Source organism: Nannobrachium achirus, assembly GCF_963921795.1.
Source record: "Nannobrachium achirus genome assembly, chromosome: 22".
Classification (NCBI taxonomy): Eukaryota; Metazoa; Chordata; class Actinopteri; order Myctophiformes; family Myctophidae; genus Nannobrachium; species Nannobrachium achirus.
In genome coordinates, this window is record NC_137829.1 from 23016775 (window position 1) to 23032185 (window position 15411).

The 15411-nt window shown below is 40.2% G+C and overlaps 1 protein-coding gene across 1 annotated transcript in view; it reads left to right on the forward strand.

The window, feature by feature from the left end:
* Positions 1-15411, forward strand: part of stk39 (serine threonine kinase 39) — a 36196-nt gene that overhangs the window by 17331 nt on the left and 3454 nt on the right. The window contains exons 12-17 of the mRNA XM_080752616.1: positions 220-249; positions 568-624; positions 2210-2262; positions 10749-10801; positions 11838-11906; positions 12459-12523. Of these exons, the coding sequence (XP_080608742.1) occupies positions 220-249; positions 568-624; positions 2210-2262; positions 10749-10801; positions 11838-11906; positions 12459-12523 (327 nt within the window). The remainder of the gene's footprint in view (positions 1-219; positions 250-567; positions 625-2209; positions 2263-10748; positions 10802-11837; positions 11907-12458; positions 12524-15411) is intronic.

Sequence of the window (15411 nt, forward strand, 5' to 3'; positions counted from 1 at the left end):
GCATCCCAGCCCTAATATATATATATATATATATATATATATATATATATATATATATATATATATATATAGGTGTGACTATGCAGTAGTATAGCCTTCTAGATAAGGCCGTCGGTCTGTGTGTTTGTCTCTTTGTGTGCCAATAATTCATCTCACAAACAATAAATCAATGTACTGTTGTTGAAACTAACCTCATTGTGTTTGCTTTGCCCCCCCCAGTCACGAAGGGTCACAGATGAGGACAAACATGTAAGTTAGTTGTTTTCCATTATAAAAGCTAAACTTATATTATAGTAAATATTAAATTACATTTTAGTTCTATAATGTTTTTTGTCAGTAGCGCAGATACGCACAGGTTTGTTTGTCAAAATGAACACAGCTGCAAGCTATTAACTCATTGTGCCATACTACACAATGCGTATACTTTAGGCTACAGAAGTGCATAATTGGAAAAAGACACCTCAGAAGAAATTGCATCCAAGTTTGTGTAAATGTGAGGTGGCTTGGAACTGGCCATGGATGACCACGCAATGCCTCTTAACGTTTTTGTCCTTCTACTCATTTCAGAACGAGGAGAACGCCAACAATGTCCCCATTGGAGGGCTTTCTATTCAGCGTCCCCAGGTGAGGGACGCAATAGCAGTGCTAATTTGTCACGATTCAATGACCTTGATGCCCACATTTTGTCCCTGTTTGTGTGTGTGTGTGTGTGCGTGTGTGTGTGTGTGTGTGTGTGTGTGTGTGTGTGTGCGTGTGTGTGTGTGTGTGTGTGTGTGTGTGTGTGTGTGTGTGCGTGCGTACTTGTGTGTGTGTGTGTGTGTGTGTGTGTGTGTGTGTGTGTGTGTGTGTGTGTGTGTGTGTGTGTGTGTGTGTGTGTGTGTGTGTGTGTGTGCATCAGTCTCCTGTAGATACTCTCGCTCAGTAATAGCTCAGGGTAAATGGCCGCCTGGCTGGCAGTGACAGCGTTCTGCCTGGGTGTTTCTATCCTAAAAGACTCACTGCCATTGTAGCCCATTTTCCAAGGCTATTGCCATTTTGAAAATGAGCCAAAGTAGTATTAGGTGGACTGTAACCCCCGTGTCTGACAGTGAAGGTGGCCAGAAATGCTGTTGCAGTATTTTCCTGGTCAGGAACAGGGCAGAATTGCCACTCAGCACTCTTATGCCTGATTTAGTATTATTTGGTTGCGTGCACCAAAAATAGCAGATCTACAAGCTCACAATGTGTCGCCCTGTAATGCATTGTGAGCTTGTAGATCAGCTACTTCATACATACAAAAAATTCCCACATACTGTAGATTGTGTGTTATATGACTGCCTGGCTTCGTGACAGAACCTTTGGTGGAAGTTTCCCTGATGCGTTATTATGGCTCTCACCACAGTTCTAGGCAGACCCCACTGTGATTGGCCAGAAGTCACTGTGATTGACAGTTCTGGTTTTTGCAACTATGCCTAAACATAACCCTAACCCTATCTTCATTAACACTATGCCTGCCAGGGAGCCAATCAAGACAATAACTTTGGTGGAATTCATAATCACACCTCTCTGACAGAAGAAAACAAACATCATTTATTGGGGGAAAAAGACCAATGTAACAGAGTAGTGTTTCTTAGTCACATAATAATCAATTAAAAGTAAAAGGTATGTTGCATTGAAACTCTTACAAGTACAAGTTATCTAAAAGGACCCAAGTAAATCAACGGAGTGAATGTAACATATTTACTACCCACCTCTAAAGATGAGGATCGACAAGTATTGTTTTTCTTCTGATCCCTTTCTTCTCCCTCAACTAACTTTCTCTGTTTAAGTAATTATGTTTAACTGTAACAAGCTCTGTTTGTGTGTCTGTGTATAATGTTTGTATCTCACTCTGTCAACATCTTTTTCCTAACAGAATAGTTAGGATGGGTTAAATGCAGAGGAGAAATTTCACGTACAGTACAGTATGCACATTGACAAATATCCCCAAAAACTAATGTGAGTGCTGAAAACACAGCTCAACTATGCACACAGTTAAGGGGCTTCCACACTTTAACAATAAATATAACTATAAATACATTGTTTAAAAAAATCCAAGTTCCAACTCGAGTGGATGGCAGAGTCCATGCCACAACTATAACAAGGACAGTGGTGAATGATAATGTTACAGAGTTGTAGTGCTTCATTGTGGACAGCCATTTAACCTGATTGCACTCTTTCTGTCCTGCAGGGAGAAGAGTTTGAGAACCTCCAGGGTGCTGTAAACATGGTCCTACGGCTAAGGTGAGACAATGAGTCACCTCTCGTGTGTGCATGTGAATAATATAATAATTCAAATAATGGATGGTGGATTTTCATGACACTTGGCGGTTGCTAAAGGCTGCACGGAAGAAAGGATTACCTTTTGGTTCAAAAAAGGTTAAAGGTCAATGTAAAAATGTCCATATCTCAGAAACAGAGGGCCCTGTCTTGCAAAAACGCAGTACATTTGTCATTTTAGTCACTCACGTCAAAGTAGATGGAGACGAAAATGTTCCCTGAATTTTGTTCCTGGCTGCTTGCTATGCAAAATCAGGGAAGCAAAACCCCCCATGGGGATATGATAGTAGTACAATAGCAATACATTGACATACTGTATTAGCTTGAATCAGCAGACATAAAAGTATTTGAGCCTGTGCCAGACTTTGATCAAAAGGTGAGGCAGCTAAGCAGCAGCGGATCCGAGGCTTCGGATCGAAGACAAGCAGAGCTACAGTATAGTGAATGCAAGCCATATTTATAGGAGCCTCCCTTACTGAGCGTGAGCTCTGATTGGATTAAGGCATTGTGATGTAATGATCAGCAGATCTGTGAATGAGGAATAGGAAAGGATCTGATGTGTCCTGCATAAACTAACGCTATGCTTCATTACTAGTTTCCAACCACCGTAGTTGTCATTTTACATGGCCAGTCTGGCCCTGGGCCACGTGAGAGTTTTTGAAAATATTTGCCTAATGACATACCCAAAAGAGGGATTGATTATTAATTTGTCAATCAATATTCTGTCATCGATTAAATTGATTAGTTAAATTAGCTGTTACACCCCTCATATGTCCCCCTTGATAGGAGATTCCAATGTGATTTAATACTTATACTGCATGACAAGGTTGATTTTCTGTAGCATGCCGTGTCAGTCTCTATCCTAACAGTCCCTGTTCACCATGACCTATACATGCAGCCTGCTATCAGACCCAGTGATCTTTAATGATTAGAAAGATGATCTGGCATGACTATGGATGCCTTTTTCCTAATTTTGAGTCTTACACTCCATTGGCTCTCGCTTGGCTGTGCTTCACAATTAGCCGTATTCTCTGAGACTGAATGAACAGTTACTGTTAACACTTTCATAGCAACAAAGCCCTTCACATTTTATGGAACATTTATGCATATTCTATAAAACTGGACGAGTAAAGGCATTTGTTTTGCAGCTTCATAACAATATTTGCCTTTTTATGAAGATGAGCAGGTGGCCTCAATAAGCAATCAAAACCTCCTCCTGCAGACAGTGTATATTTATTGCGCTGAATTTTGATATCTTTTCACCTCCATCCTCAGCAAACTGGTTGCATATTTGAAACATAATATATTAACAGGATATGGAATGCAAATGTGCAACGTTATGGGTGACTTATTATTTATTTCTACACGTATGCATGCACGCACGCACGCACACACGCACACGCTTGCGCGCACACACAGAGGAAGAGTAAGAGGCAGAGTGAGGAGAAAAAAGAGAGTGCTACTGTGTTGAAAGGATGCAACTGGTCCTTCCAGACAGCTGAATGTCTGACATCAGCTCCCTGATGAGTTGGGTGTGGAGCAGCCTCTGGGTCGATGAGATAACAGATGTTTGAAGGACCCTCCCAGGCAGAATATGTGGAACACAAACCATCCATTCCCTTCCTCTGCTCACTAACAAAAAATACTGGGCTACACTTTCAATTAATTCCGGAGTGTTCATTTAAACCTGAGAGTGCAAAAAGAAATCACATTCTCAGAGTAAAATGAGTACCACAGTTTTTACTGTTTGTAACTGCTTGGAATTACTTTAACCCTGACATTTAACTTGACACAATTTAGCCACTGCTGGGTGATCAGATTTACTTGTGGGTTTGCAAATGTCTGTTTATTTAGGTTGCTTGAATGGATTATAAACTTATATCCCGTATCAGAAATAATTTGCATATGCTGGAAGCCTTGAATTAAATCTATCCACTCTGTTAGGTATCTGACCAGAGATGTTATGGCTTCAGACACTAATACACAGCAAGCCCTTATTAGTGGATTAAGGAAACATGTCACCAGACAAGATCAGTTTGTGTGATCTGAGCTGAAACACTTAGTATCTGTCATCCAGCTAAAGGAAAGCGCTTCAGTTTTAAGGATTCTAGATTTTTAGTCTTTTTGACTTTAGCTGAGCCCTGTCAACTCCCACAGAGCACTGACGGCTTGTTGGTGACTCGTGCAATCTGTTTTGACGTGCCCTCTATATAGAAGTGTGACGTAGACGTGCAATGGCGAACTGTAAACGACTGTAAACCCTTAACAGAGCATTACATTACCTTTGATCCAGTAGCAAGATACCTTTTTATGCTGTCTGGATCACATTAGTCACATTTAACAGCCTCTGACAGTGCTCAAGACTAGCTTTGCAGATGTTTTGGTAAATCCCATTCAGGCTCAGTGCATGTACAAGGTTAGAAGTATTTACTTGCAAACCCAACACCAACCTTGACGTGTTACAATATATCAAAGAGTTTGAAAGACCCTGTTTGTGTCAGAATCATCACATTTTACAGTTCCTGTCACACTGATTAAACTGCATTCAGGTGATCAAGAGATCATGGTGACTTAGAACTCTATAGGGCTGGGAAATATGTTGGCATATTGCCATGTTTAAGATTAGATGCTGGAGGCATGCATGGAATGTTTTGAGATTAGTTGGCGTTATTGGAAGCCACAATTTTGGGCAATGGCTTCTAGGCTTTTGTATTAATTGCAAGATATTAAAGGGGCAGGTTCTAAGACTAGTCCTTGACAACATACTGTATGAAAAGAAGGTCACAAGTCATGTACAGGTATAAAGGGATGAATACAGAAGTTTAACCAGGAATTCTTTTTTTCTGTATAATTTAAAAGCTATCAGCACTGTAGTTATTACAAGATGTTCCAGAGACTGACTATATGATTCAAGTAAATGCATGTGATTATATATGAATGTCAGTGTTGAACACTGAGTGTTCCCATAGTTTCAAAGCAATTCTTATTAGCCAACAAGAGAATGAGGCTGTGTACGATGCAGACAGGTACTGTACAGTAAGTAACTGTATTTTAATAGGTGTTATTTAGTTCAGTCAAAGTATTTAAATAATAGCCCCTGGAGAATCAAAGAGAAAATATGATGCCAATTTGGACCATTTCCTGACTTTTCAGTACAACTGACGTTTGGTTCTAGTTCAACACTCTAAAGGCATATGGGACACTGTTATGATTTTAGCTAACAGCTAATCAGTATGAGGAGCATCTCACAGGAGAAAAGCGGAATTGGGTGTTCATCGCTTGCTGAAAAGGGATTTGTTTTTTGGGGAGCAAGCGATACATTATACTATAGTGTAAATTAGGCCTAGTTTGTAGATATTGTCTAGTTGTGGAATTAAAGAAAGGTTAGTATTTGACCTGTGACAATGCAGCGCCTAAAAGATCTTGCTCTGCGAAGCAATTGTCCATAGGGTGGCAGTGTCCCTTTCTGATGCACAGAGCAGTGCAACATACTGATGACGAGCCAAATGGAGCTCATATCATTCATAAAAAAGTAATGGTTTAAATGCAATAATGTTCTGTTTTCTGCATGGAAGCTTGACATCTGCTTTAATTTACCACGGGGAGAACGGATTGCCTCAACTCTATCTCTCCTCCTTCAGCATGTGCTCAGTCATGTGTACTTTTCTTGTCAGGATTGGAGGTCTGAGGCGCTTACTCTTTTCTCATCGAACATACAGTGGATTCTCCCCCAGACTTGTATTGATTGTGCTTGCTGGAGCGTGCAAAGAAATTGCCTTCTCGTCATTGTGACATAGAATTTAGAATACACCTGTGTGTTTTCTGTACAGCAGGCCATCTGTTTGTTTGGCCTTGACCTCAAATTGGGCTGAATGTGCTGGAAAGATCTACGGCCTGCTTACCTAAACATAGCGATCAGCCCTACTGTCAACAGACTGTAATGTTTTGTACTGACAAACATCACTTGGTGTCCCATGGGGAACCAGTGATGAATGGTGACATTTTGTAATGCGCTGCTGTGCAGATCTCTTTCTGATGGTTTTGCACATTCAGTATGTGACAGTACAGTATTTATTGAAGTTTTTAAGCAATCCTGAAGAGACACATTTGCAAGTCCACAAAACACTTCACCACACAAAGAATAAGTAGGCTTCCAATTGACTGTTGCATTGGGGATACAGAGGCATCCCACATGCTTTTTGAGCAAAGCGAGCCAAAGGCGTAGACTTATCTTTTCTCTGATGGAATGATAACATTATGATCTCCCAAGAGGAGGAAAACATCATGACTCATTTGGAGGAGTGGTATGAACAAATACTATAACCCTCAAATTCAGAGATAGTATTCAGTTCGTTCCTAATGCTGTAATGCTCCAACACAATCTTTCTGCCCCTGTACGATGTAATCTGATGGAAAGCTTTTGGAAACATCTGCTGTTGATCTCTGGGGAGGAGAACTACAGTGTAATGCTAAATGAATACTATATCGTATGGCAGTGTTGCACACCTTAAAAAGCAGATCGGCTATTCTCGGTGCGCGAAAGTGTCGTACAACGCATAAATCAGGCCTAACAACATGAAACCTGGTGTTAAATTCTGGGGTGATAATAGCAGATCTACAAGCTCACAACGTGTCACATTGCAACAGTTTCCCATAGAAAAACCTCTGCCCCAAATTTTTCAAATCAGACTTATGGTAGCACTATAACAGCCCGATTCACGTTTTGGTATAAGTACTACATGTACACATTTTGTCTTTAAATCGTACATATTATACATGTGATCAATATATAAGTCATATTCCTTTCTGATTGGCTATGACTGACGCGTTTATGGGCCCCTAGGTAGGCAACCCAGCCTGATGGAGACATGCGCTTTGAGGAGCACACTTTTCTAGTTAAAACAATATATATATATATATATATATATATATATATATATATATATATATATATTAGTATATACAGGTATATATATATATATAGCACACTTTTCTAGTTAAAACAATATATATATATATATATATATATATATATATATATATATATATATATATTAGTATATACAGGTATATATATATATATATATATATATATATATATATATATATATTCATACATATACTTATAGTGATTGGTGTGGAATGCTGACAAACCAATTACAGATGTGTTGTTATTGTCGTTTCTTTTTTTACTTATGGGACTGATCTCATCTGAAATGGGGATCAGGGGTGAGAGAGATGACTCAGATAGCTATGATTTATCCTGCTTGCGTTCAAACATGAATTAATCACCACAGTTCCCCTGTTAACCATTGCTAAATTGTGTTTTTGTACACAATTACAGTAGCTACCGTTATTGTTTAGTTGCTGAGCACAACTACTAAGTAAAGGAACGTATTTGAAACATACTGTATTAACATCTCATCTCCTTGTATTCAAATACAATGTCAGCAGATATGACACAATATCTGTGTCATACAGTATCAGTGATGAATAATGTGATTGCAAGGCAGCTAGTACAGTACAGTACAGTACGTATGCTGATTAATTAACATTTGCTGCAGTACATACTTTTAATGACATTTTGAGATATTTTCTTCGAGTTGTGAAGGTCTGGTCTGTAAAAGGGCCATATTATGATATGTTGCCCTCACAATTAATGACTTCTTCTTGTAGTATGGATTGTGGCTTAGAGGAATTACATTCACAGCCAACACACTAATTAACATTTCTGTCTGTGTGTGTGTGTGCGTGCGTGCGTGCGTGCGTGTATAGAAATCTTAGTGTCTGAGTATGAAGTATCCACGAGAAACAGCTGGGCAGATGTTTCCTTTACACTGCTCATAATGATCAAATTCTAAACTACTGAGACATAACGTTTACAACTTCCCTGGTGGTTCTAGTTAGCCTCTGAATCGTATTAATTAGTATTTTTTAACTCCCTCAAGCCTAATTTATACTATAGTATAATGTATCGCTCCCCAAAATAACGGAATCTGTTTTCAGCAAGCAACACAGTCAGCCACACGATGAAGTGTACAAATTAGGCTTTCGTATAATAATGCTATTCATAATCCAGCTGTATATTGCTTTCCACAGGGATTGCAGGATTATATGAAGTCATTCATACTTCATTAAAGATTTATGAAGGTCAAAGCCTTGCCTTTTCTGTTACAGTAGGCAGCTTTTACACGCAATCATAAAGGCTTTCACAGACCAGTTTAATGCCCATATATTTCCCATGATAGCTCCCTGACATAACCAATTACCTACTTTGAGTTCAGTACTGTGGGGTGATTTATGTTTATATACAGTACAGGTATATCACATTTATATTCCAAAGGTGTGGCTGTTGTCACACAACATATTTTGTTAAAGGACGACGTCACCCATTTTCAACCTATCTTCATATAATATGGTGCCATTTTTGTCTATCTCCTCAGAAGAAGGCTGTGTACAGTTCAAAAACCTGCCTACCAGTGGAAGCCATTTTTTTTTTTTTTTTTTTTAATCTTGTTAGAAAAACAACGATGTCACTGGTTTCTGAACTGTCCACAGTCCTCCTCTGAGACAGGTTCAATATTGTGTGAGGGTGAGGACCAACTTTATGAAGATATGTTGAAAAGGGGTGAAGTCGTCCTTTAACTGCAAAGGACAACAGTGTCACACACCTCCTTATGTTTGTGTGTGTGTGTGTGTGTGTGTGTGTGTGTGTGTGTGTGTGTGTGTGTGTGTGTGTGTGTGTGTGTGTGTGTGTGTGTGTGTGTGTGTTCCAGACCGGTTTAGTTGTGATAAATGTGTGGCAGGTCAGCTGGGACATTTCACCTCCTCATCACTCTTCCCAAGCAGAGTTGTTAGATCACATGGCCGTGCTGCGTCTCTGTCTGCACTTAGAGTTGCCATGATCCTCTGCGAGTGTGGAGCAGTGTTCATTTTATTGACTAAATTACTAAAACTATGGCAAAAAAATGTTCGGCGACTAACTTTTTTTACTGGCGAAAACGAATGAAAAACTTAACTATGGTGACTAAAACTGAGACTAAATACATTGACTATTTCGACAACAAATAAAAACTAGACTGAAATGTTAAGGAGGGACTAGTGGAGAAGAGATCCAGTAGACTTAAAAGACTAGTCATTTTATGTTCGGTTGCGCTCGGGTGTTGCCCTCTGAAAATAGCAAATCTACATGGTCTCTTTGGGAACCAATTAATCTACAACCACATACGGCGATACGGGTCCATTTGGTTCCATTTGTACTCTTATCAAAGACCGGTAAGGGTCCATCTGTCACTGCTCTCATAGCATGACTAAAGGTATAGAAAGAGACAGAACTAGAAGCAGTGCTCTTCCGAGCACATGTCTCCACCAGGTCAGGCATGTTATTGTGGTGTCCTGGTGGCGCAAATCGGCCTGTTATAGCGCCACCATGAGACTGATTTGAACATTTTGAAGTGTCATTTCTTCCTCTGCCTAAAGGGAATGTGTTTGCACAATTTCATCAAAATTGCACAATGTGTTCATGATTTGAGGCATTTTGTTCGAAACAGACCAATCCTGTAAAGTTTGGAGGCCAATCTTAGCCAATCAGGTTGTAATATATGTAATATGAGACAGATCCGTCTTGATCACATGACTGTAGAGATACTGTTTACTGATTTGTCTTATTTTTTGATAAAATCCGAAAGAGTAATATCCAAAAATGTGTTTTACATAAGTCGGCCTCCTGATGGCGCTATAAAAGGCTGATGTAAAAAATTCAGGGAAAAGGTTTTACCTTGGCCTCTAAGGAGTGCGCATACAAAGTTTGACACTAATCGGTGGAGTTATAGGTGAAAACATGAATCGGCCTGTTATAGCGCCACCATGAGGCTGATTTGATTTTCTTAAGTGGCATTTATTCCTCTGCCTATTGGGAATGTGCATGCACAATTTCACCAAAATCGCACACTGCGTTCAGGATTTCAGGCATTTTATTCAAAACTGACCAATCCTGCAAACTTTGAAAGCCAGTTTTAGCCAATCAGGATGGAATATGGAAAATCTGACACATCCATGTCGATCACATGACTGTAGAGATACTGTCTACTGATTTACGTGATTTTTGGACAAAATCTGTAGGAGTACTGGCAAAAGTTAGTTTTGCAAAAGTCGGCCTCCTGGTGGCGCTAGAACAGGCCCATGTGAAATATTTGGGGCAGAGGTTCTGAATTGGTATCGAGGGAGTGTGTGTGCACAGTTTGGCAGCGACCGGGCCAACGGCGCCGGAGATTAGCTGGTAACGGACAAACGGACGGACGCACGGACGCACGCACGGACGGACGGACGGAGGGGAAAACATACTCTCCCTCAGCCTTCGGCTGGTGGAGACAATAAAAAGAGGGACACGTCCATCTGAGGTATTGTTTTCACACTCTCTTACATTATGTCTCTTACGTCACCCTCCGCAGGAACTCCAAAAAAGAACTGAATGACATCCGCTTTGAATTCACTCCTGGTCGAGGTAAGAGCTCTACTGGGTGCCAGATGCTGTTGAAAGACAAAGTATTAAAAAGAGCTTGTCAATTATACAAAAATGTGTTTAGTGTTTTCACCTTGATTCATTAATTTATAAAAAAAAATAGATAAAACAAATTATTTAAAGAGGCGGTGCCATAGTTTTGTACTTTTTCTAGTTTTCATGTGTCTAGGAGGTTGACAGTACTTCATTAGACCCCCTGGTGTGATATGAGCAATTATGTATTGCCTTTCTATTTGGGTTTTAGCTGTAGGCTGCCACCTTGTGGGGTCAAACGTGCCCGTCCAAAAACACAGATACTTATTACATCACAGAATCAACCCCTCCCCTAATTACCATTCACCCAACATACGTGGGTGTGGCTAACTTCAGCTGGGTGACCACTCAGGCACCCACCATGACAACCACGCATACCAATGAACTGGTGGGTGTGGCCACATAAAAACATCATTTTAACTCTTTCTGTACACTTTTTTGGAAAAATCTTCCTCCTAGTATCATAATAGTAGATAATCATGTTTTATAGAGGGGAAAAATCATGGCACCCAATCTTAAAAAGAAATGCCTTTCGCTTCTTCAAATTGCTAACAAAATACTCGATAGTTGCAGCCCTAAACAGCACTTTAAAAGCAAGAAACCCAATAGACTGTTGACATACAGTTACAAGTAGCCCAGGAAATTCTATTAGAACTAATGTTTTTCATCTGGTAGCATTATTATTATTATTATTACTCAGCATGCATACTGGGTCCCTTGCTGTTTGGACTCTGTGCACTACCTTAATAGCACTAATAAATATTTTGCTGCATTTGAGGAGCTTTCTACTATGTTATTTTTTCATTGTTTTGTGCCAGTTGGGGATCCATTCCCCCACAGTTTTTTGTGCTCATGATGTTAGAGCAAAAATGACTGCTGTGTGATTATGGCCAATGATGGTGATGTCTATGAACAGACATGCTTGTGTTAGTACAGTGTTTTTAATTTAATGTCTGTTGAGTTTATAATGTTATTCCCTGAACAGACACTGCTGATGGCGTTTCCCAGGAGCTGTTTTCAGCTGGTCTTGTCAGCGGACCAGATGTTTTGATTGGTAACAGTTGATTATTTTGTATAAATATCCTCGCTTAAATGTACACCATTAGCTTATTTTTGCCTTAAGTGCACTGCGAATCACATCCCTCATTCAATGATTCAGTCATGAATCACCATGGCAGGAGGACTGAATGTTTTGATTAAAGTATGTTTTGATTAAAGTATTTTTGTATTCAGTTATTATAGTATAGTATACAGAACATTAACATCTTTATAATCATTTCCAACAGAAATGCTTAACATATCAATTTGTACATTATCATCAATCATGTTAAATATGCACATCACGTTACATAACTGACTTCATATGAAATTAACATCTGACTGTATAAATATACAGTATTGTGTAACGTGAAAACTAGATAATATGAATATTTATGAGTGATATAGATAGTGATAGTGATTTATAGTGATAGAGATGTATGTAGAAATCAATTCGCTAGGATATCTCAGGGTTGTCAACACAAGTACCTGTTTTTTTTTTATTGATGTATGAATGTACAGTATGTGTGTGTGCCCTTCAGAATCTGTCTCTATATTACTGTTGCAGTTGCTGCTAACCTTCAGAAGATTGTAGACGACCCAGCTACCTACAAAGTATTGACCTTTAAACTGGTGAGTTTCCAGATGATTTGTGTCACAACACCTTCTGTCTTAAGATAGCCCAGTTGACCGTACATGTTTAGCTCTTATGTCAGGGTCAGTGAGACTGAGATGAGATGCTTCTGTTTCTGCAGGACCAAAAGCTAAAATCAGTGGTTCTCAAACTCTTTTATGTTAAATAAGGACCCCCAAATGAATATCTATTTGGCTACGTTACCCCAACAAAAGATTTGTCATTGACAGATTTCAGACATTTTTTTTTTAGGAAACCGGATGTAGGCGCGTGATCGAAAAAACTGATGTCCATTTGCTCCCATGTAAAATGTTGCAGGAAAACGCCCACATCTTTGTTTCCTGTTTTTCGCTCTGTATGTTGTCTAAACAACAGGCTAATTCAGTAGTACATATCTTTCGAACCGTTCGTCCAGTTAACATGTAGCTTTTTTTGTGTGTTTTTAGTTAGATTAGTTTAGTCATTGCGGAAATGGCATGCTGTGTTCATGATTTGAGGCATTTTGTTCAAAACGGACCAATCCTGCAAACTTTGTAAGCCAATGTTAGCCAATTAGGATGGAATATACTAGCGCTATAACTGGCGCTATAACAGGCCCATGTGAAACATTGGGGGCAGAGGGAGTGGGCGTGTACGGTTTTGCTGCCATCGTGGCAACGGTGCTGGAGATTATCTGTCAGCAGACGGAAGGACAGACGGGCGGAGAGAATTAACACAGGAGTGAAAGTTGTTGTTAGTGTGACATCACAGTGATTCGTCCTATATGGTTAAAGTGGTTAAACTGATTGTGATGCTATATTAATGCTTAAAGGGCCTACACAATGCTTTTAAAACTATATTTTTGAGCGGTGGTTACACCGTCTCCTATACGTGGCCGTGTGTGTGTGCGTGCGTGCGTGCGTGTGTGTGTGCGTGTCTGTATGTAGCCTGAAGTACCTTTTTTGACCACACATGTTAAGGGAGGGGCGCTGTTGTTCAGGCCAGGCCAGACACACACACACACACACACACACACACACACACACACACACACACACACCCACCCCACACACACAGGCACCCCCCCCCCCCCACGACCACCGCTCAGTTCACACGGGTGTGATTTTTGTATAAATATATGCTCAAAATTGAGTCTTAGACAGGTTTTAACCCTCAACAAACACTCTGACCATTCTTTTTGTTTGTTCTAGCTCTACTATAATGGGGCTCTCCAGCTGCAATACCAAAACGGCCTCTGTTTGCTCAGGGGCGCATCTAGTGGGGTTTTTCCACCCCTCCCCCCTCCCCTCCTCTTCACTCCTCCCCGGACCCCACGTTGACAACAAATAATGTTAATATTGGGCCAATACAAAAATAGGATAATGTTGCAGCTCTGATTATAGCCTACTGTAGGCCTATGTTGTTATAGGCCTACTGTCAAATGACACAGGGCGACCGTTGCTGACCAGACATTACAGAAAGTTAATCTACATTAGACAATCAACCCCACCTGCATTGTATTTATGTATAAAAAAAAGTAAAAAAAATGTTTTGAAAAAAAAAAAGAAAAAAAAAATGTTTTGAAAAAAGAATTTAGATTTTTTTTTTTTTTTTTTTGACTCTGAAAAAAAAAAAACAGAAATCCGTGTGACGTCACACGGATCAACTCTCAGAACAGCACTGTTCTGAGAACCCGTGGAAAGCTTTTCATCTCTGTCTTCCCAAAACCAGAGAAAGACACAATGGTCAGAAATAGGACTTTGTGAGGATAGAAGGTGCCAGTGGGACCCCAAAAAAAGGTTTTAAAATAGAAAAAGTGAAAATTCATGGTGTAGGTCCTTTAATTCATTTAGCTGGGGACCCCCTGGAACCACCCCACAGGGGCCCTTGGGGGTCCCGGGGCCCCACTTTGAGAACCACTGACCTAAATGTAATACACATTGTAATGTACCTAGCTAAATTTAGATTCTCAAAGGCCAGTTTCTGTATCTCAAAAATAGCCCACATCCTCGTGTTTTTTCCACACAGGGAAGCGTGCAACAAACTAAAAGCATCCAGTCTGCAGCAGGCCTGTGGGCAAACGCAGCTTGTTGATGGGAGCGGTCGAATGAGAACAGCTAGGATTAATAGCCGTGCCACACACAAGCAAATAGCATTTGTAAGGACCAATGTCCCAGTGCAAGTTTCCAACACCCGACGCATTCAGGCTGTACTGTATGTGTACCTGTTGTTAAGCTAATAATTGGCCACTTACGTTTACTGCTGCCTTGCTGTAGCTACACCACAACAACATGGTGGTGTAGCTGCAGTATGGTTGGGATCAACGCTTGAATTGTTGCAGATTACAGCAATGTGACAAACAATGCAGGATAGATCATTTTATACTTTTATTTGTCCTCAAGGAATATTTTTTCCTTCATTCCTTCATTCATAACACAAATACATGAGGCATACAGAATTGTACAGCATCATACAAAATACACAATTTGCAGGAACACTTTACACATGGGATGCCTAAGACATCCACATGCGTCTTACAGTAACCTCCCCCCTGGAGTGCCGCGGCCCCGTTAAGACGCCCACAGACGTCTTAGCGGGTTACCATGGTAACCAACAGCCCCCGCGGGAGTGAATGAAAAAAACTCCGTTTCCCATGATGCCTCGCGAAAGCCACTTTCGGCAAATTCTAAATTCTATTTTATTTTCCCATATTGCGTGTTTGGTCAAAACTGCCTGTTTTCTATGGACCATAACTTACACACGGATTATCGCGGTTGTATTCTTTCTTCTTCTCGTGAAAGAAAATACTTTTGCGGCCGTGAACGGGAGCCGTCGTGCACACAACGGGCACGCACCGTGTGCACGGAGTCATCGAAAATCGGATAAATACAATAGGAAAAAGACTTTG